This window comes from Phacochoerus africanus, chromosome 6 (genome assembly GCF_016906955.1).
Source record: "Phacochoerus africanus isolate WHEZ1 chromosome 6, ROS_Pafr_v1, whole genome shotgun sequence".
Taxonomy (NCBI): Eukaryota; Metazoa; Chordata; class Mammalia; order Artiodactyla; family Suidae; genus Phacochoerus; species Phacochoerus africanus.
In genome coordinates, this window is record NC_062549.1 from 41892811 (window position 1) to 41916288 (window position 23478).

A 23478-nucleotide genomic window follows, 5' to 3' on the forward strand; every position below is an offset into this window, starting at 1 on the left:
AGTTCCCATTGTGGCTCGTCGGGTTAAGAATCCAACTAACATCCATGAGAATGTTGGTTCAATCCCCGGCCTTGCTCAGTGGGTTAAGGATATGGCATTGTCGCAAGCTGTGGTGTAGGTTGCAGACATGGCTCAGATCTGATGTTGCTGTGGCACAGGCTGGCAGTTGTGGCTCCAATTCAACCCCTAGCCTGGGAATTTCCATATGCTGCAGGTGCGGCCCCAAAAAGGAAAAAAAAAGTCAACTCCTATGCTTCACTGGGAAATAAAAAACATTCATGACCCTATTTATCTAACTTTGGTGTGTAAGCAAAATTTCAGAATTTTATCATAGCTATGTTATACAAAAAGTACTCACCACCAGCAATTTTAAGGAAATCTTCACCTGTTGCCTTGTAAACCTGAGAAAAGAAAGGGAAAGTAAATACAGTTTCTGCACCTTCTGATGTTAACACTAAAGATGCCGAGGCTCTTCAGGATGTGTGGACCCACCTCAATGTACCGAGTCCCCATGTGATGTTTGTGCCTCTGGAGAGCTAGGTCTCTGTGCTCCTCACTTACGAACCTGACCAGAGCTTCACCGTTCCTTCGGCCCTGGGCATTCAGACAAAGTGCTGCACCTCCCCTTTAAAAATAACAGAACAAAAACAGTAGGGAAAAAAAAAAGGGAGAAAATGACAGAAAGCCTACGATCCCTTTGGAATTGTTAAGTAAAACAGAGACTAAGGAAAACCAACTTGGCAATATTGAGTCCTTTGAAGAATCTTGCAATATCCTGATCCGAAGACTGCCAGGGTAAACCTCGTGCCCTGACCACCGTGTTGTCATCGATAAGTTCCATCTTGCTGCTGTGGATCAAGCAAAACTTCAGGTTGCATGATCAATGCTAGGCAGTCTGACCTATTACCCCCATAAGGTACATGGCCTATTTATACATGAGATATTATTTATTTGGAATTCAGACAGATTTGTAATACTGCCCGATCGACTTCATCACTCAAAAATTATCTGGGCACACTTCAAGGTACTCTTTAGGTGGTTTACTATAGAAAGGTGACTACCTATGCAGGTGCAACCCAACTTGTTGCCCCTGCAAACCACCTGGCAGCCAAGTCGCTCCTTACTTGCACTCAAAAGAACCCAGGATCAATTTATAGAGGAAAGGGTCTCCCAATACCCTGATGGCCTCTAAGTTCCTTTAAATTCATTTTCTGATCTGGCCAGTAATATACCAGTGGGGTGCTTTGTTTGCTTGCTTGTTTGCTTTTTAGGAGCTCACCTGCAGCATAGGGAAATTCCCAGGCTAGGGGTCAATCGGAGCTACAGCTGCTGGCCTCCACCACAGCCACAGATTCGAGCCACATCTGTGACCTACACCACAGCTCACAGCAATGCTGGATCCTCAACCCACTGAGTGAGGCCAGGGATGGAACCCACATCCTCATGGGTGCTAGTTGCGTTCGTAAACTGTTGAGCCATGACAGGAACTCCCACCAGTGGGGTTTAAATCCAGTTTGAGGAGTTCCCGTCGTGGCGCAGTGGTTAACGAATCCGACTAGGAACCATGAGGTTGCAGGTTCGGTCCCTGCCCTTGCTCAGTGGGTTAACGATCCGGCGTTGCTGTGAGCTGTGGTGTAGGTTGCAGACGCGGCTCGGATCTTGTGTTGCTGTGGCTCTGGCGTAGGCCAGTGGCTACAGCTCCGATTAGACCCCTAGCCTGGGAACCTCCATATGCCACGGGAGTAGCCCAAAGAAATAGCAAAAAAAAAAGACAAAAAAAAAATCCAGTTTGACAGTAAAACTTAAGATCCACACACCGCTAGTAATTAACCCACATCAGTAATGTGTGCACGTGGTCAGAAGTCTGCCATTAAAATGCCTCTCCTACCAAACAGGGAGGCATCACAGAGAGTGTTTATGGAAGTGCTTGGGAGTTCCCACAACTTGATGAGTCATTTGTAAATCACCTATTCTAAATGTTGACACCTTTTGATGTTCTCTTTCTCCCATAGTTGTATTTTCAGTACTCCTAGGACATTTTACTAATGAGTCACTTTTTCCACAACTAAATCCACCTCGATGTTTCTCTTATGGGCAAAAAATGTCAGGAGTTTCTTTTTTTTTTTTGTCTTTTTGTCTTTTTTGTTGTTGCTGTTGTTGCCACCCCCCGGGCCGCTCCCGCGGCACATGGAGGTTCCCAGGCCAGGGGTTGAATTGGAGCTGTAGCCACCGGCCTACGCCAGAGCCACAGCAATGCGAGATCCGAGCCGCGTCCACAACCTACACCACAGCTCACGGCAACGCCGGATCGTTAACCCACTGAGCAAGGGCAGGGACCGAACCCGCAACCCCATGGCTCCTAGTCGGATTCGTCAACCACTGCGCCACGATGGGAACTCCGAGGAGTTTCTGTTTACTTCCAGCACCAAGCAATCTCATGCAATTCACTGCAGTGACTTAAGAACTTGGGGCTACTTGTGATCACAAAGAGATACCACATTTCATATTTCTCCCCAGTTGTTTCCTTTGCTTTAAAGTAGGAACTGATAGAACATATTTAAAACTATCTCAGTAAAAATCTTGTGGGGAGTTCCCATTGTGGCTCAATGGAAATGAATCTGACTAGCATCCATGAAGACACAGGTTTGATCCCTGGCCTCACTCACTGAGTTAAACGATCCGGCTTTGCCATGAGCTGTGGTGTAGGTCACAGAAACGACTCAGATCCGGAGTTGCTATGGCTGTGGAGAAGGCCAGCAGCTATAGCTCTGACTCAACCCCTAGCCTGGGAACCTCCATATGTCACAGATGCGGCCTTAAAAATAAAAAAAATAAAGTGAACTCTTTTAAAACCTATGATTTTTCCTTTGAAAGTTTTCCATGGAGTATGGACTGTTCAGAGGCTAAAGTGGGAATTGTAAACATAAACATATGATGTGGATATGGTGATAGGAACTAAGGCTACAAATATTTCCTTAAATTTGGGGAGGGAACTTTTTTTTTGCTTTTAGGGCTGCGCCTGAAGCATATGGAAGTTCCCAAGCCAGGGGTCAAATCGGAGCTGCAGTTGCCGGCCTACACCACAGCCACAGCGATGAGGGATCTGAGCCAAGTCTTCGACCTACACCACACCACTGCTCATAGCAATGCCAGATCCTTAACCCACTGAGAGGGCCAGGGATTGAACCCACATTCTCATGGACACTAGTCGGGTTCGTTACTGCTGAGCCACAACACAAATTCCTGTTTCATTAAATGTTAATCCCAACACCCAAGCTTACTTTGATGAATGACCTAATATTAGAACATTGATAGCCAAATGTTTTGATAAAGTTACTCAAATATAAGGGGAGTTAAATATCACGATATGAATAAAAACATATCAAAAGGCTCAAATGGAATAGTATTCAAGTACTTACCAAGTGCCACTTTCAAATTTGTAATTTACTCTCTCTGGATCTGAAAACCTGTGATCTAAAATGAGAACACACAAGCCATCATTTTAGCTATTAGGGAGACAAAGCTGTGGGAGGAAATTCAGAAGTAGAGCTGAGGGAAAGTGGATAGGATCAGATTCTGGGTCCACACTGTTACAACACCAATACTTACTATAAGGCTCTGAAATCATTGCTAAAATTATATTTCCCATATCTTCTACTTGAGAGGCTCCATACCGGGAGGCTGAACTATTCTTCTCAAAATTTAAACCTGGGAGATTAAGTTAAGGAAACATTTTGGTAAAATGAGGCTGCTTCGAACCCCAAATTAAACAGAGCCAAGAAGCCAAGTAAAATGCATCCAGATTGACAATTCTTTTAAATCTCAGAAAGAGTGGCTTCTGATCAGTCTGGACTTTACCAACAGTCCCTCAGTGTCCAGGTGACCTTTGGGTTAAGATGACCAAAGCCATCCTGTCCTGATGAGTAATACCAGGATAACATGTGTATTGGGTAGTAGTAAATGCATGACTAATAAGCACTTTAGTTTCAAACCATGAAGTGTACAACAAAGTTAACAGAATCCTTAATCCGATCTTTATAACACACACAAGTTAATGACCTTCCTGACTTAAAGATATAATTACATCCATCAAGACTACAAAGTAGTGGAGTTCCTGTTGTGGCTCAGCCCAACACAGTATGTATCCATGAGGATGTAGGTTCCGTCCCTGGCCTTGCTCAGTTGGATAAGGATCTGGCATTGCTGTAAGCTGTGGCAGAGGTTGCAGATGCAGCTTGGATCTGGCGCTGCTGTGGCTGTGGCAAAGGCGGCAGATGCAGCTCTGATTCAATCCCTAGCCTGGGAACTTCCATATGCTGCAGGATTGCTCCTCAACAAAAAAAAAAAAAAAAGAAAGAAAGAAAGAAAGAAAGAAAGAAAGAAAAGAAAGAAAGAAGAAAAAGAAAAAAAGACTATTTAGTATTAAGTCACTTTATTTAGCCTAATGTTCGAGACACCTTGGATGACTGCTAACACTACATTTATGATGCCATTTTCATTCAGAACTTCCCTTCTAGAAGATTCTTGCAGTCCCATAATACAGCCATCATGGATGGCAGCAAATATTTGTCCTTTGAGAGTAAATTTGTAGAAATAATTCAAGCACTCAGAGCCAACAATGGCCAATGTGGCCTTTGATTTAGGGACTACCCTGTTTGGGCAAGCCAGGACAAGTGGCTTTTAAGAGATGTGTGGCTCAAGTTAGGTTTGAGGGCACAACCAAAAGAGATTTCCCTTAAGTTTTATGAATTTCCAATCTGAAATAAGCACGTATCTTTGTCAAAAATCATTACCTTAGAATATATGTATATTTATATATTTATACACATGACTGACTCACTCTACTGTACACCTGAAATACAACATTGTAAATCAACTATATTCCAATAAACTCAAATTTTAAAAAGTTACTTTAGGACACTAACAATCATTGAAATGTTTACTTTCTTTAGTTTTAAGTTTCAATGCTATAGTTATAGTCACTTTGTGTTAGGTACAAATTTGCATACGTTTTGGAAATGTAGTACAATGCATGTAACAAATAACACTACAGGACTCTAACTTTCCTCAAGTTTAAAATTAAACCAGCCGTCTAGATGATGGTCATTAAAATGTTTGCCCTATTTTATAAAAATGTTTTCTGACTGGTATTTTGTAATAAGGGTAAAAAATGAAGACAAATATTATATTCTTTTCCATTTTCCATTCCAAATCCGTTTCCATTTCATTCCTCCAGCTTCCTCTTTTCTTTCTCCCACAAGGAGGCACACTGCATTTCTTTCCCACCGTGCTAGGCCGCTTCATTTTTGTGTTAACTCTCAACCTGTTACATTTCTATGCAGTTTAATACGCTGCGTGTAGGACGTCCGCCGTGTGTTCCTTGGCAAATTACTTAACCCCATTAAACTTCAGCTTATCTGTAAAGCCAAGACTGTAATACTCTTTACCTTCCTGGGCTCTTGTGAAGATTGAGATAAAACAAGCCCAGGACACAAAGCAGGCATTTAATAAGTGACGTTCTTCCTTCCCCCTCTTCCTAGAAACCTCAGGTGACCAACTTTCATAACCCAGGATAATCACACTTTAAGAGGGTCACATTTATGACCAAAAAAATCTGTACTCACCAGATGCCTATCTGTATACTCAGAGGATAATCATCAAGCTGAGATGAAGGGTGATTTCTGCAGTCCCGCCCTTTGACATCAACCACCTTGTGGTGAAATAAATGTGCTGCCCACTGAGGGATTAGACAATCAAGCCCAGAAGGTGTTCAAACAACAGAACAATGACCGCCAATTGGGGTCATGCAAAAGGTTATCCTTGGAAAAGTGCATTATAAAGTATTTATTAATTCAGTGCCCATTTTCAAAGAATATGATGAGGGGATGGAAAAACCGAAGCCAAAGGATGAGGAAGACACTTTAGGGAGACAACTGCCCAATGTTTTCTGAGGGAGATGGAAGAGATTTTAAGGGCCCTTACAGAACTAAGAATAAGCTGTGACTAGTCATAGTTTATCACATAAACTCTGCCAACAAACGCTCATCTGGAACCCCACAATTCTAATAACACTTTGCAGCCTTGCAAGCGCCTAATGAAGGAATGAGAAATGGATCCAAGAAAGGGAACCAACGTTATTGTACAAGCCAGGGTTTCTCAACCTCGGCATAAGTAACACGTAGGGTGGATAATTCTTTGTTTGGGGGGTGGGAGGATGTTCCCGTGTACTTTGGGATTTTTAGTAGCATGCTGACCTCTACCTACCCAAGTTTTAACAATTAAAAAAGTCACATCACCAGACACTGCCCAATGTCCCCAGCTCGGCCCCAGGCTGAAAACCATAGGTGTAAGCTAACAGCTCCCAGGAGTGGCAGCTTAACTCCTTACTATCTATTGATCCTTCAATGACAATTTTTACATGTAGGAGGCCATTACGGGACAGAAATCTTGAAGAAATTTGACCAAGGAAATACTGCCTAAGGACCAACCTGATGCTGTGTCAAAACCCCTATCAGCAGACACACACACACACACGCTACACCTTAAGGATATGGATGAAAACACAAGAGTCAACCCTTGATCCTTGGCATATTTTTGTGCAGCCCAGAGGAAAGTATGGGTTTTACACTTTTAAAGGGTTGTAAAGAAAGATTATGAGGAGACTGTATGTGGCCCACAAAAAAACCTACAATATTGACTTATGTAGCCCTTTAATGGAAAAGTTTGCTGACTTCCGACCTAAAGGAATGGAAATTGCCAAAAATAAAGACTGCCGCAGGATATGTTTGTCACAGTACAATTTTCTACCCCCAAGCGGAATCTTGGGGAAAAAATTAAGTTTTGAAGGAACTGAAATGGGAAAGTATACTTCATTCAAACCCATTTTTTCTCTTCTATAAATGACAAGAACTATCTAAGCCTTCTCACCTTTGCTCAGGTAACTCCCCTATAAAGCCCTCTTATCTTCATAATCCCTGAAACAAATTAGGCCATGGGTCACTCCCACTCAGCACCAAAGCCTTCCCCAACTGCTCTAGGTCACAACTATCAATTTAAGAGTTGACTGGATACCATTTTTATAAAATAGTACCCTCTTCAACTATATTATGCACTTTCTGAGCACAGGCCCACCTTCCCCTGATCCCTTTCCATCTATTTTTATTTTATTTTTTTTTTTGGCCACGACCCCGGCACACAAAATGCCCAGGCCAGGGATCAAACCTGTGCGATAGCAGTAAAAATGCCAGGTCCTTTAACCACTAGGCCACCAGGGAACACCTCTTTCCATCTATCCTGGCATCGATCACTTCTAAGAATCTGCCGACATAAATGATGGCATTTATGACACACCATTTTATGCCAAACACAATTTCCTATTTTTTGCCATAGCCCTGCCAGGTAGATAACAGTAACATCAAACAGATGAGGAAGCTAGGATTTGCAGAAGTTCTGTAACTTACTCAGGTTTCCAGGCAGGTAGGTCATGGAGCTGGAATTATCACTCAGCTCTGATTTGCTATGTGCGTGTAATTCCCTACACTGAGATAAGAAGATTTGCTTAGTTTTGTTTTCAACAATACTTGGTGAGAATTTTTCTAAATGGAATATAAAAACCAAGTGAAAGAGCTGTCTGGGTAGAAGAGATTTGTAGCTGAAGAACCACTTTACTGAATTCTACTTTTAATTAAGAAGATGTTCTCAACATTGGGCTAACTTGGTTCCACATTACACGTCCCAACATGTGTCATTGCACACCAGGAAGATCGGCAGCTGTAAGCTCCTAGCAACTCTGAAAAGTCACCCAACCTCCTGCATGCCCAAACCACCTACCTACCCACCCACACCCATCTTCGCAAGATGTGTCCCGTTCATAATTCTGACCCGAATATAACATGAACAACAAATAAAGGGGAAGGAGAAACAAGTTTTTAGTACCAATTCTTCCCCCTATCAATTTATAATTACATATTGAATTACTTGCTGCACGTCTGATCTTGAGGGAAAGAAAGATGAGTCTGCACCTCCTGATTATTTATGGTTCGTCATGCAACTGAGTCATTCTGCCCTTGAGGCAGCCACAACAGCACCGACAGGCTCAGCCAGCTTTACAAAATGAGAAATGCCATGGGAAACGAGGAAGGGGAAAGCCAAACAGTGGGAACAAAACAAGCCTTTCAGGCCACCACCGCTGAGCAAAGTGCTGCATTTATACAGAACTCAGAGAAGTCCAGAGACTTTGCCTCTAGTTGAGCCAGGGCAACGATTCCTGGGTATCACTTTTAGTGAAACAGATTTCAGGGCTTACCCCAAGTTTATACTGTCTGAAGGTGGACCTCAGAGAGAGAAATTTTACAAAGTCCATCAAGATTAACTTATCCATTCAAAAGAAGCTACCTTTCCCAACAGCTTGAAAATGGACACCTTTGGTTTCAGAACAATTTTCATGTGTAGAAAACACTTTTTTTTTTTTTTTTTTAGGGCCGATTCTGTGGCATATGGAAGTTCCCAGGCTAGGGGTCAAATCAGAGCTGCAGCTGCTGGCCTACACCACAGCCCCAGCAATGCAGGATCCGAGCCTCGTCTGTGGCCCATAGCTCAGAGCAATGCTGGATCCTTAACCTACTGAGCAAAACCAGGAATCGAACCTGAATCCTCATAAATACAAGTTAAGTTTGTAACCCACTTAGCCACAACAGGAACTCCCATTAATAACATCTTTTTAAAACTAAACTTTTAGTTTCCATTTAATAGAAGCATACATATAAAATAAATACACTGTGGAGTAATTACATTTAGACTATGTTAAAACTGCATCCCAATGTAAACTGGTACAACCACTATGGAAAACAGCATGGCAGTTTCTCAGAAAACTAAATATAGAACTACAACATAACTCAGCAATCCACTCTTGGACATATATCCAGACAAAACTTTCCTTGAAAAAGATACATGCACCCATATATTCACTGCAGCACTATTCACAATAGCCAAGACATGGAAACAACCTAAATATTAAGAGATAAATGGATTAAGAAGATATGGTATATACACACAATGGAATACTACTCAGCCTTAAAAAAGAACAAAATAATGCCATTCACAGCAACATAGATGGAACTAGAAACTCTCATACTAAGTGAAGTAAGTCAGAAAGAGAAGGACAAATACCATATGATATTGCCTATATCTGGAATCTAATTTACAGCACAAATGAACCTTTCCACAGAAAAGAAACTCATGGACTTGTGCTTGCCAAGGAGGAGGGGGGAAGGGGAGGGAGTGGGATGGACTGGAAGTCTGGAATTAATAGATGCAAACTATTGCATTTGGAATGGATAAACAGTGAGATCTTGCTGTATAGAACAGGGAACTATATTTAGTCTCTTATGATGGAACATGATGGAAGATAATGTGAGAAAAAGAATGTATATGTATGCATGACTGGGTCACTTTGCAGTATAAATTGACAGAACACTGTAAACCAACTACAATGGAAAAAATAAAAATCATTTAAAATTAAAAAATAAAATAAAATTGCATCCCAGTTCATAATTTCAACTCAAAGCCATTTCTCATTGCCACTGAATCCCACCTCCCACCAAGAGAAGTTTGTTTCTTCTCCTTCTATGTTTCACTCTCTCTCTCTTCTTTTCTTTTTTTTTTTTTTTTTGTCTTTTTGCCTTTTCTAGGGCCGCTCCTGGGGCATATGGAGGTTCCCAGGCTAGGGGCTGAATCGGAGCTGTAGCCACCCTCCTACGCCAAAGCCACAGCAACACAGAATCCGAACTGCAACTGTGACCCACACCACAGCTCAAGGCAACACCGGATCCTTAACCCACTGAGCAAGGCCAGGGATCGAACCTGCAACCTCATGGTTCCTAGTCGGATTCGTTAACCACTGAGCCACAACGGGAACTCCTGTTTCTCTTTTATAGTATAACACAATTGGCTATACTGCCAAACACTTGTCAGTAAGATTCCTCTGCTAAAGGAACAAAGGAATATACTGCAAACATAAAACATGGCGAGAAAAGTAGAAATAGTGCTCCAACTAAGAACTGAATTTCCTATAATTGTGTGAAGGAAAGAAGTGATAAATTACCCTTATATGAGTTGCATAATTTAAAAAATAGGTTCTATAAATAATCTGCTATTTTTTTGGCCTCAGCATGGCATGTGGATACTCTCAGGCCAGGGACTGAAGCCGAGCCACTGCAGTGACAACAGTGGATCCTTAATCAGCTGAGCCACACGGGAATTCCAATCTGCTATATTTTAATAAAGTGAAGCTTTGAAAGAAGAAAATCAAGCCTTCTGTAAAAGAATGTAATTAGGAGCCAAGGCAACATAAACTTTTATACCAGTAATAAATGCTAGGAAAAGATTTTAACTCTATTCCTCAGAAGCTTACTCTTTCCAAGGATTGGGGGTAGGGGGGCAAACAAGATACATTCTAACAAATTATTACTTCAGGAGATATTGTATCAAAGCACAAAACTGACAAGTCAATTACACTTTTGAAGAAATAAGAGAGAAGTAGAGACTAATGCAACAAAAGGTAGGAAAATTTCTACTTTAGAAAAAGTCATTTATATGGCATAAACAAATTAGGAAAGGGAGACTCCATGATAATAAGTCTTCCAGAGCCTTCTAACACGAGAAAACTATCCTGGAATGACCAAACTCACATTTTAAAAGTAAATTATTTTAATAATCAAAATAAGCCACACAAAATTAACATAACTGAGGGCTGGCCAAGAATATACGTTATTTCTAGTCACTTTACTTACTACAGACCACAAACCAAAGAATTCACCAATTTGGCTCACATCATGCTGATGTAGTGCCAAAGATAATTCCCTACCCCTCCAGCTAACAAGGTCAACTACTAACCCAGCTTAACTCTACACTTGGTGATATTTAAAATCCCTTTCATACACAAAAAGTTACTCAAAAAAAGATGCAGCATTTGCTTCCACTCTTTGAAAAGAGCAACAGGCATTGGGGAGAGGGAAGAATCAGGACGGTGGGAATAACACATAAACATTACTATATAGAAGATTAATAAGAACCTACTACATATGGCTCAGGAAAAAGCTACTCCACAGTTTGTAACAAACCATATGGAAAAAAAGAATGGACATATTTATATGTACGACTGATTCACTTTGCTGTATACCTGAAACAAATACAACATTGTAAATCAACTATACCCCAAAGAAATGAAATTTTAAAATAACAAAGAGCAATGGGATGTTCCCGCTGTGGTGCACCGGGTTAAGGATTTGGCATGGCTACAGCTGTGGCACAGTTCACAGCTGCAACTCAAATTTGATCCCTGGCCGAGGAACAACTTTCATATGCCACGGTTGGGCCAAACAAGGAATAAAAAAGTCAGCACAGAATGAACCATACTCACATACATTATTTTACAAATGAGAAGCTAAATTAACACTGAGGTTTACTTGTACTAACATGTAGCTGATGTTCTGAAAGGTCTATATCCAGTCTCACATGAGGTTAGAAAAAAAAAATTTAGGTGTAAAATAGTTTAGATAAGGTCTTAAATTAGTAAGACCTTTTCAGATTCCTTGATAGCTGTTTTTCTTCAGAGACACCCAACAACCCAGTCAACCTTGGAGAGCACACAGCAGGGCAAGCAGTGGCTAAGGGGCACATGGATATACTGTCCTGTGATTCCTTATAATAGTGATGCCCATTTTAAGATGGGAAAACTGAGACTGAGCAGTACAGTAAATTCACCCCCAATAAATCTTGACTCCAGAGTTTCTACTCTTAACCACTCCGCTAGTAAGGCTATTATCTTTTTTTTTTTTTTTTTTGGCGTAACCATGGCACAAGGAAGTTCCAGGTGAAGGATAAAAACTGAGCCACAGGGGGAACCCAAGCTGCTGCAGTGACAACACTGGATCCTTGACCTGCTGCACCACAAGGCTACTCCTATGTCTTTAATATATATGGGGAAAGCAGGCCATCAGCACTGTGTTGGTAGCATGCCCATGCAAACACATATCTTTCAGCCCCATCAAGAGGTGGTGAAACAGGAGTTTCTGTCATGGCTCAGTGGCTAACGAATCCAACTAGGAACCATGAGGTTGTGGGTCCAATCCCTGGCCTCACTCAGCGGGTTAAGGATCCGGCGTTGCCATAAGCTGTGGTGTAGGTGGAGGATGCAGCTCAGATCCCGCATTGCTGTGGCTCTGGCCTAGGCTGGCAGCTGTAACTCCAATTAGACCCCTAGCCTGGGAACCTCCATATGCCTCAGGTGCGGCCCTAGAAAATAAAAAGAAAAAAAAACAATTAGTGGTGAAAAATAAACAGACACATATATCTCTCCTAACTCTTGGATGGGCAGACAAGATTGGTTCAGCAATTTTTTTTTTTAACCCTGATGTTGGAAAGCTGCACTAAGGAAATGGCATTTGCTAATAACGTCGAATAGCACACATGGATGCAATATCCTACAACTTAATGGAAATTTTACAAAATTCACTTCCCTTTATTCCTGAACAATCCCTGGAAACACAGAATACAAATTTATAAGGGAGAAAAATCCAAATAACCAACCCCACCCTCAAACTATCTTTATAAATTCTAGAACATTATCCCCTAGTTAACAAGCAGGATATTTGCAATCACATTCAGGTTCAAGTGCTGACACTTCTAAACAAGACAAAACCTCTAAGCCTCAGTTTTCCCACCTATAAAAACAGGGCAATACTTCCTCCACTGGGCTCTTGGGAAGCTACTGATGGGATATATACAGGAAGCACCCAATTGATTGTTCTCTTCTTTCACCTGCTCTCCAGACAAGGCTATACTTCATTTAAAATGAGTTCTTAGTGGAGTTCCCATCATGGTGCATCAGAAACAAATCCAACTAGGAATCATGAGGTTGCGGATTTGATCCCTGGCCTTGCTCAGTGCGTTAAGCATCCGGCGTTGCTGTGAGCTGTGGTGTAGGTCTCAGACATGGCTTGGATGTGGCATTGCTGGGGCTGTGGCATAGGCCAGCAGCTGTAGCTCCAATTAGACCCCAAGCCTGGGAACCTCCATATGCCCCCAGAGCAGCCCTAAAAAGCAAAAACAAACAAAAAAAACAGTTCTTAGTAAAGGCTCAGCAGAGTGAAATAAACACAATGGTAGAGGTCTTGATAAAGGAGAATAAAGCAACTCATGAACAAAAAAGCTAAGAAAAATAGGTTAAGAAACCAGGAGGAAGTAATTCCATCCAACATCATGGGGGAAATAGGGTTGTTCTTTTTTAAAAAACAGATCAGTCATTGTACAACAGGCTTAGAATCAAAATGTACTTTCAGCAGGAGACAACTGGTATTAATTTCCCCAAGGGATAAAGGAGATTTCTTTTTTTCTTTTTGTCTTTTTAGAGCTGCACCAACAGCATATGGAAGTTCCCAGACTAGGGGTCCAGTAGGAGTTGCAGCTGCCAGCCTACACCACGGCCACAGCAATGCCAGATCCTTAACCCATTGCTCGAGGCCAGGGATCGAACCTGCGTCCTCATGGTTACTAGTCGGGTTTGTTAACAGAGCCACCACGGCAACTCCATATGAGATTTCTTCCTTTAAAAAGAAAAAAAAAAAATCACATTCCTATCAACACAACCTCACCACCACACCTGATTAAGTAAAAAGCTTACAAAATACCACCTACAGGTCACCTGCTAAACAAAGTCCTCTGTCCAGCTAAGGCTATGTAACTCAAAAAGTAGGTAAAAAACTGCAGCTGGAATAACTCAGAGACTCAATACTAACACCAGAAGTGATTTTAGAACCAAGACAAAGACAAGAGGAAAATAAGTGCTAAAACAAAAAGGCATTCAAGAAATGCCTAGTCCTTCTCCCCCCACTTTTTTAAATCAAAGTGGTCATACTGCTTCATTTACATAGCACCCAATGGTTTAAGAAATTTTTACTGGGGAATACCTGAGATAAAAGTGAGGCTTGGAGAAGGCAAGTAACTTTCTCAAGGAAGCAAAGTTGCAAATTCTTACTTCCTCCTGTCCAAGGGTGAGCGAGAGCCTCTTCCCCTCCCCCACTGGTTTACCTGGTGGAACAGGTAATCTCTGCGAAACAAATGCCATCTTCTTGGCAAAACCATTCAAGGATGTGTAATGAGCATCTTTAAGTCCAATGCCATTTCCCTATTAGAAAGATAAATGTTTAGTGGTATGAAAAAACTGGACAGCTAGCTCTTCAGTTCAGACATCTTAGAAATTTTCTGCATAGTCAAATCTGGCATGATTGCCTTTGGCTTGAGGAATTAGTTTGGTGGCCTAGTTCAGGAAATAATGAATCCTCTCAATAGGAGTCATAAAATAATTGATCACAGCAGCAACATAAAACAAAAACAACAGATAGGAAAGCTTAATAACATTTCTTACTTGTTAAAGGGCAAAGAAACATGCAAATGAACCAATAAAAACACTAAAGATTAAAATCCACTTTTTGATTGGCAATAAAACTATGAAAGCTAAGACTCCTCCAGTGTAAGTCCAAATAAACTAGGTTAACATTAGACTTTTTAAAAATAAATAAATATAAAACTCCCTAATTTTTCAATGAGTGCATTACTTAATGACCGTGATAACTTTACTCAAATTTCAGGTGTGCTGTGCCTGAAATGGAGCCCAACTGAGCCTTATTCACAATTCACCTATTTACCTGTAGTCAACTATTTCTATTTCTGATTTTCATCTCCATGGTACTTGAAAAAGAACTGCCAACAAATAGTTACGGAGCTAGGATGGAAAGGAATGACAGAAAAAAACAATGAGACTGCAAATCAACTATAATGGAAAAAATAAAAATCATTAAAAAGAAAAAAAGAAAAAGCAATGAGCAGAATCTTACCCATTCACCTAAAGGTCAGATAATGCAAGAACTAGCGTGTAGATAATATGCCATAGGGCAAGTAAAAAGCCCAGGTTACCATACTGAAAATGTTTACTAACAACCCCAGATCTTATATATGTGAAACTTTTAAGAAGAAATCAATGAGAAAAAAAATGGATGAGCTTTTAACAAGTTTCCCCTGAACTGTTAACACACTGAGAAAACCAATACACCTAAAATATAAGAACCTCCTGCTTGTAGCTATGGAAATTTTTACTAAAATCTGACCTATAATTACTAAGGAAAGATTTTCTTTGCTAAAAGAGAAAACTGAGTAGTCAAGGATAAACAGTTATTAATATACTGCCTTTTCTACTCAAATTGTCTTTTTCTAAATTACCTTATTAGATTCCCTCCATTAACTACTAATACTTTGCTAGCATACTTCTCTATTTTCTACCAGTGCATTAAATGGTTTAGCATTTGCTATGGATGGAACTGTGTCCCTTCCAAAAATTCATATGTGGAAGCCTTAACCCCCAATGTGACTGTATCTGGAGACAGAGTACTTAGGAGGCAATTAAGGTTAAATGAGGAAGGGGCTCTAATCTGTTATGCCTGTGGCCTTATAAAGAAGAAAAGAAAGATAGTTCTTCTACCACTCCTGGCCGCATTGCCAGGCCCTGTACCTCCCCCCAAGCCCCCACCCATATAAGACATAGGGAAAAGGCCAAAAGGTACTCTGATCTTGAACTTCCCACACTCTGAGAAAATAAATGTCTGTTGCTTATAAGCTACAGTCTATGGTATTTGTTACGGCAGCCTGAGCTAACACTGTACTCAAAGCAACAAGACACATAGCAAAAGTGTTTCCGCTGTTCCAGCCTTCTAATGACTCTTACTAGAATTCCCTCCAATGAGCATAAAATCTACCCTTCTCCCAGCACTGCCATAGCTAAACCAGTAACTAACCAGTAGCTAAATCAGCTAAATCAAAATTTTAGCTACCTACTTCCAGGAAGAAGGCACATAAGATGAAATTGACTTGCTTACACATGGTTAGGAAAAATATCCAAACGATCTTTTTCATCAAGAAAGTTTGGGAGCTCCCGCTGTGGCACAATGGGATTGATGGCATCTCTGGGGCTTTGGGGAGCAGGTTTGATCTCCAGCACAGCACAGTGGGTTAACGATCTGGTGTTACCACAGCTGTAGCTCAGATCTGATCCTGGGCCCGGGAACTCCATATGCTGTAGGGTGGCAAAAACAAAACAAAAAAAAGAAATTTTGAAATAAAACAAAAATCAGGATTTTGCTCCTGAAAAAGAATGAGAAAGTTTAAGAATAAACATCCACAGGGACTTCTCTTGCGATGCAGCCTGTTAGGGATCTGGCCTTGTCACTGCAGCAGCTTGGGTTGCTGCTGTGGCACGGATTTGATCCCTGGCCCAGGAACTTCTACATGCCATGAGCAGAGCAGGGGGAAAAAAAAAAAAGAATAAGCATCTACGACCTAAAAGTTCTGAAAAATAACTTGAGTCCGACTTCATGATGATTCTCATAGTGGCTTTGGGCGAGTCCCCAACACTGCCATTACTCAGTGTTACATCTGATATGTTAGCACATGACTGCTTATTAGTTAGCACTTTAAAGACTTACTGGATTAAAGATGATAGGTCATTCATGACAAGGTTTATGATTATAAGTTACTTTTACAATACATAATGCATCAGATATACTTGGTAGTGAAAGAATTTGGGGTAAAATCTGAACCTCAAATATAGCTAATTATTACCACGATTTATGTGTACTTGACAAACCCACAGGTTAAAAGAGTACTAATGAACAGTTGTAAAGAGCATACATTCACTACTTTAAAAAAAAAAAAAAAAAACTCTTATCCATTCAAAAGAAGTCAAAATCAACTCTAAAACCAAGATAATCCAGAACAAGTGGCATGGGAATTGCAAATTCATCAATTTATCAACCCCCCCCCCAAAAAAAACCTAGAGCAAAACAAAACCACTTCCATAATCTGAAAGTGAATTCTATTTTAGATGTGTAGAATTCACAAAAATCCAAGTCTAAATCTAACGAAATCACCAAACTCAGTACATTGTAACTACTTTGAAAGATACCTTTAACTGCACTTTCACTTTTTACTAGCAGAGCAGACAAATTTTGGATAAGCCAACTTTCATACACTGTCAAAGTTAAAAGTGTTTTAACATTTCTTGAGTTGCCTTTTCTTTTCTGGAGCTGTTTTTTCAAATGATTCTTGAGGCATGGCTTAAAGGATACACTCAGTCATTGCTGCAACATCCAGTTTATCAATATCAGGTGAGCCAGGGCAACACTTCTTGAATTCTTTTCGAAGATCAAAAAAGGAATAGAAGCATTCAGGCAATAATACATTCTGAGGAAGGACAAAGTAGACATTGTTACCTAGATGAATTTAGTTCAAGGCTTTCCTAACAATTAGGAACCTAAGAATTGAATGTAAGCATATTTTGCCACAATTGAAAAAAAATTTTTTTTTTTTTTGCTTTTTAGGGCCGCCCCCACGGCATATGGAGGTGCCCAGATTAGGGGTCGAATCAGAGCTATAGCTGCTGGCCTACACCACAGCCACATCCGAGCTGAGTCTTCGACCTATACCACAGTTCACAGCAACTCGGGATTCTTAACCCACTGAGTAAGGCCAGGGACTGAACCTGCAACCTCATGGATACTAGTTTCCCCTGAGCCACAACGGGAACTCCTAAAAAATGTTTTAAATTGAATATTAGAGTGTCTTTATTTTCTGTTTCGGTGTTACATCCTGCACAAAAGTCTCAAGGAAAAAATTGCCTTATTTTAAGGCAATGGATTATATGTTTTTGCTCCACTTTGTATGCCATTCAAAACCGTTCTGCAACTATAAAACATTACATATTTTATATTTTCTGCTTGATAAAACTATGCTCCTTGTCTAGCCACAATCATTTTAGACCATCTGTATTTTCAGTCGGTAATATTAGCCCTCTTAGTTCTCATACATATGTGCATGTTTATAATACATAACTAGACATAGGATTTTATGTCTTTATCAAAATTTAGTTTTCCATTAAAACACAGTAGTTTAAACTACTGGCTTCTGATAATGCATATTCTGTACACTAAAATTAGATTAAGATAGTAAACTCCCAATTACCTAAAAAGGATTATTTGGTACCAAATTATAGTTTCATGTTAGTTTTCCTGACCATTATTATTCTGGCTATATCTGAGGACTCAAAGTAGACTTAAAAAAAATATATTACAGGGAGTTCCCTGGTGACTCAATGGATTAAGGATCCAGCATTGTCACAGCTGTAGCATGGGTTCAACCCCTGGCCCCGGAATCCCTGCATGCCACTGGCACAGCAATAAAGAAATAAAGAAAATAAGGATATAGAGAGAGCTCGCAAATCTCAACGGCAAAGTAGAAACGGTTGCCTACTGATCTTAGCTCTTAGCACGACTCTTGTTAATTACACAAAGCTCAACTAAACAAATATTACACTACTGTTTCATTTTTTTCCCTGAAACATTAAACCTCATTGACTAACTTTCAAAAATTAATTTTTTAAAACTAAATTTAGATTTTTTTAAAACTTCAAAATAATTTGTGTGTTCACTTACTGAGAATTTATTTGTACATTTTAAGGTCAAGGAAATAAAAGACTTTTTAATGTTTGTCACCTACAATATTTATGCAATAATGTCTTGCTAGCTAAACTTCCTTTATTGGATTCTATTATATGTGGTCTGCTCATGCTATATTTGAAATAGATATCACTGGTTCATGGTGACATTTTTCAAAATAGTTACCAAAAGAATTGTGAATCTTCAAGATTACCTACAAAATTGCTTATTTAAAAACAATTTATAATGGCAATAGTTCGAATGCCCAACAGTAAAAGATTACTTTAAATAGGTGTATCCATTTAAAGTACTGATTATTTTATTGCTTACATAAGATATTGATGTTAAATTACAAAGTAGGTTAAAAGGCTTAGGTAGTATGAATGTTCCCTGTAAAAATAAGGCTTTTCAACAAAAATCTGAAAGAAAACATTCAAGTATGCTCATATTCAGAAAAAAACATTTTAATGTTTTCTGACTGTAGAATTTTTTGATGTTTTACCATTTCTTATTTTTCCTTAATGAATAGAATTATTTTCATTATGATACTAAATTGTTTTCATTTTCTTTATCAAAATCCAAATAGAAGTGACTCAGCAAAATAATCTCAATTTTTCTCTGGAGGTTTTCCCACATCCAAAGCAATGGATCTAAAATAATCAAAACAGCCATTTTGCTACAGCTCAACAGGGAAGAATCAAGTTTTATCCCTTATATGAATTGGGGGGGTAATTCTAATATGTCTATTTCTGGATCAAGAGTATAGCAATTGGTCTAGCATTTAATTAAAAAAATACTCCCCTCTTTTAATCAAATAATTACTAAGAATGCTGTAAAAAGGAGTTTTTTCAACCCTCAAGATATAGGAATTCCAGCTTCTCAAACTTTTAATACCATCATTATACATTTAATTCATTTTTTTCCGTTTTCCCTACCACAGTAAAGAAATCTGCACTGACTACCCACTAACTTGTGACATCAATTGCCAGTCTAAACTTTTCATTGTAAGACTTATTTCATATAGTTTCCTTAAAGTATTTTACTTCCATCTTCCTAAGTTATCTGCCTACCACAATAAAAGTTACAGCTCTAAATAATTAAGTTCATTAAAACCAACTATATTAGCAATGACTGGTTACACTGGGTCTGCCATCCACTTTCAGCATTTCTTCTCGGCCCCTCAGTATTCTTCCCAGGAAGGGAAATTACACATCTACAGTAATTTTGTATTTTTCTCGTTTCGTACACTTTTTCATAACAGAAAGGTAAACAAAGGTAAAAGATGAGGCTGACCTTATTGTTTTGATACCAAATTCAATGTTTCGAACATTTACTTTAAGTCAGGCAAAGCACAGTATGCTATAATAATTAAGATTTCACTTATATGCTTAAGTGTTACAGTATAAAGCCTTTTAATGAAATTATTAGAATTACAATGTAAAAGATTTAATTGGATTTTCCTTTGCTCCTTCCTTTCCAGGATAAGGCATATTCCACATGGATGGGAGTATTACAATGTATTAAAATACAGTTCTCTCCTACCTGCCTTTGTTTTTAAAATATGCTGATTTAGCTAATGCGCTTTGGAAAAGGATGTCAAGCATCTCACAAACTTGACATAAATAACAGGGAAACTTTCATTAAATCACCAAAAGTATCTATAAAATTACTGTATTCATAACCACCTCTATGAGAGCGTTCTGAATTTTTCATTGTGGTAAAATACACACAACACAATATTTACCATTTTAACAAATTTTAAGTTCAGTGTTAGCACTGAGAACCTGTCACCATCAGCATCATTCCTTCATCACTTCTCAAACTGAAATTCTGTACTCACAAAATGCTAACTCCCCTATGCATATTTTTAAAATAGAGGAACTTAGTTAAACCATTTTTAAAGACTCTAGTCACGCCAAAGGTCCAGAGAAGCCGGCACTCTTACCTTCTTGGAAGCCTCAGGATGCAAGATTTGCCTGACATGAAGCTGCCCATCAGTACAGAGACAGAAGGAGGTTCCTACCCCAATATTCAGTTCATTGCTCACTGACTGGTTAAACTGAAAGAACAAAACATACCCAGGGAATGCGATTGAGGCAGGATTTACAAACTCTGAAAAGTGGCTCCGCTAGTTAACCAGAGGAAACTGAGCCATGAAGAAAAACCGCTGTTAAGAACGCCTCTGCATTACAAAGCCGCGGTTGCCACAAAATGTCTAGCTTCCTTTAGATAGGGAAGCTCTCCAATCAATCCCGTTTAAGCACAGCGGAACTTAGTAAAGGCACTCTTCCTCCCTTCCCCACTCCCTTTTCCATTTTTGTGATAAATGCATTCAAGACTTTTAAGTCAGAGGTCTCATTTCATCAGCAAGTTGCCTTCCGATTACATCATTCCCTTCTGCTACTTTTTTTATGTTAGGATGCTAGACTTAAAAGATGTCAATTTCTCATAAATAAATGTGGGTCATGGATATGCAGACTTCAGGAAAATCTGTTAACACGTTTCCTGTAACATCCCATAAATGATAACTTTCTCATGTAACTCGCAACTCATGTTGCCAGGGCAGGGACCGTCAGAGCACCGGACACTCACTTGTGCACAGGTGTTTGGCGCCCCAGTATCCTTCTGCACCCTGCAGCAGTCGGGTTTTAGGTCACCTCAATCCCAGTAAGGGGATTCCACTAGTTTCACGGGGACCCAACGAGCAACCCTATGTGTTCGGGCCTGCAATCCCTCCCGGAGCTGAGACCGAGGCCACTAAAGAAGTAAACGGAACCGGAACCGAACCTTTGGGGGGTCAGGAGCCTGACCCCAAGCAGGCACCTTCAGGTTCCCACCCAGCTGGGGCGGGCTCCGGCACGCCGAGCTCCTGTACACCACAGCGCCCCCTGCCCCAGGGCTGAGCCGCAGACCCAAACCCCGGCGGAGAACAGGCGCGTCTGGGGTCTGGGGCCGAGGGTGGGGGCGCTAGGATTCCAACTCCGATCATCACTTTACTGGTAAAACCCGGCTGATTCTCCGGCCGCAGGAATAGATTCAGGAAGCAAATTGCAAACCAACGAATTTGGGCCCAAGACCCTGGGAGGAGAGGGGCTGGCAGGCAAAAAGAAGCAGCGACCTCCTCGCAAAAGGTCCACCAGGGGCTCCAAGCCTGGGTCTCGCCAACCCACCCCGGGGATACTGCGTGGACCGCCTGGCGAGGGCGTGGGACTACTAGGGCTCGGCCGGCTGGGAGGGACGCCTGGGCGACTAGTATGGGGGTGGGCCGCGCGGCTCTGCCGGGGGCTGTCACCTGTCGGAGAGCTCGGTCCAGCTGCGGCGCGGAGGACAGGCTCTCGGCGTCAATCTTCGTTTCTTCTTTACAATCCTCCGTCAGCTCCAACTGATCCGGTCTAACTAGTACTTCGTGCAGCTGTCCCACCTCGCGGGTGGAGGGGTGGGGGGAGAAGTAGGGCTTAGTTTCCCCTTCCTCAATTTGGGCACCTCTGTCTTCACTCTCCTCCCTCGCTCCCTCGAAGGGCGGCCCACACCGCTCGACGGGACTGACCTCAGAATCAAAGCTCTCCCGTCGCCAGAGGGTCCAGTGGCCGAGAGGTCGGCGCGGCCCTGCCCCCAGCCCCACCCCCACCCGGATCAGGTCCGAAAGGCCCTGGAAGTGGGCACCTGGGCCCCCAAGGGATTCCCACCCCAACTCCGCGGAGCGTCCCTCGACTGGCAAAGAACTGGGCTCGGCGGCGCCCGGCCTCCCCACCTGGGCCAGATTTTGGAGGCTCCAAGGCGGTTGGCCAAGAAGTTTGGTTTTATTCTGGATTCTCTAGGCCCTGGGTCCAGCCTCACAAGCGGGCAAACAAGAGCACTTGTTTACCGACTCCCCAAACTTTTTCAAGCTTTTGCCACACTCCCCTATTATCTGGACAGAAACGTGGAGAAATACCTTCTTGTTGGCGAGATCCACGACTTTCCATAACAGCAGGATCAGCTCCTTCTCATCCGAGCCCAGCTTGGCCCCGGTGGCCCCAGCAGTGATTCCAAAAAGCACCACCAAGTAATCCGGAGACGCCGTCATGACGATAGGTGGGGAGGGGGAGAAGGGGGGTCGGGAGGCGGTGAGGTGGGGTGGAAGTGAGAACGAGGAAACCAGTGCTAAAACCTCTTCCGAGAGAAAAAGAAAGAGCGCCCACCCCCCCTCCTCGCCGCCGCCGCCGATGCAAAAGGCGGTAACCAACCACCCAAGCCCACACCTGGCCCGAGCTCCACACCCAGGGCAGGAAGGGGGGTGGGAAGGAGGGCGAAAGCCGCCTGCCCTTTTTGTATTCAATTGCCCGTGCGTCTATGCAAAAAGCCAGGAGCAGGGTTGCACCCCCGGGAGGCGCGCGCAATGGCTGAAAGCTTTTCTGTTTTGGGATGTGGCTCTACCTGCCCGCCCCTTCCCCCTCCCCCACGTGGTGCAGGTAAGAGACACCTGGCGGCGCCGGCCCATTGGCTCCTTCAAACCACGACGTGGCAGCGGTGGGGGAGGAGGCCGCCCGGGGAAAGGGGAGGAGGGGGCGGGAGACAATGGCTGGATGATTGGCGAGGGGAGGGCGAGCAGGGAGGAGGGGGAGACGCGAGGGGCGGGGAAGAGACGGTTGCCGCCCCGAGGGGAGCCGAGGCCAGACGGGAAAAGGGTGTGGGGTAAAGGGCGCGGAAGGGCCGGACACCCCTTTGGAAGTGGCCGAGAGGTGTGGGGGGCTTGGAGAAAGGCCGGCTGTGGGGAATGAAGCCGGAGATTCTAAAGGGTCAAGCGAAAAGACCTGGCGCAGGGAGGCGAAAGGAGGCCAGAGGTGAGGCCGGGGTGCGGAGCTGCCTAGGGCGCGGCGCCCGGAGAGGGAGAACCGCGGTGGGAGGGACCGGCCAACGGCAGCCCGGAGGTGGCGGGAGCACTTGCCGAGCACCG

General features: G+C 42.0%; 1 protein-coding gene across 7 annotated transcripts in view; it reads right to left on the bottom strand.

The window, feature by feature from the left end:
• Positions 1-22951, bottom strand: part of ESRP1 (epithelial splicing regulatory protein 1) — a 68632-nt gene extending 45681 nt beyond the window's left edge. For 3 of the 7 annotated variants that reach the window (XM_047783589.1, XM_047783592.1, XM_047783590.1), the window contains exons 1-9: positions 22477-22729; positions 21835-21963; positions 20488-20601; positions 17178-17292; positions 3610-3708; positions 3420-3474; positions 738-848; positions 493-625; positions 359-401 (exon numbers count right to left, since the gene is read on the bottom strand). In XM_047783589.1, coding sequence (XP_047639545.1) covers positions 359-401; positions 493-625; positions 738-848; positions 3420-3474; positions 3610-3708; positions 17178-17292; positions 20488-20601; positions 21835-21963; positions 22477-22608 — 931 coding nt within the window. In that variant the 5' untranslated portion in view covers positions 22609-22729. Of the gene's footprint in view, positions 1-358; positions 402-492; positions 626-737; positions 849-3419; positions 3475-3609; positions 3709-17177; positions 17293-20487; positions 20602-21834; positions 21964-22476 lie in introns of all 7 variants that reach the window. The other 4 variants (XM_047783594.1, XM_047783593.1, XM_047783591.1 and 1 more) reach the window with 3 other exon arrangements.
• Positions 22952-23478: the final 527 nt, after the last annotated feature.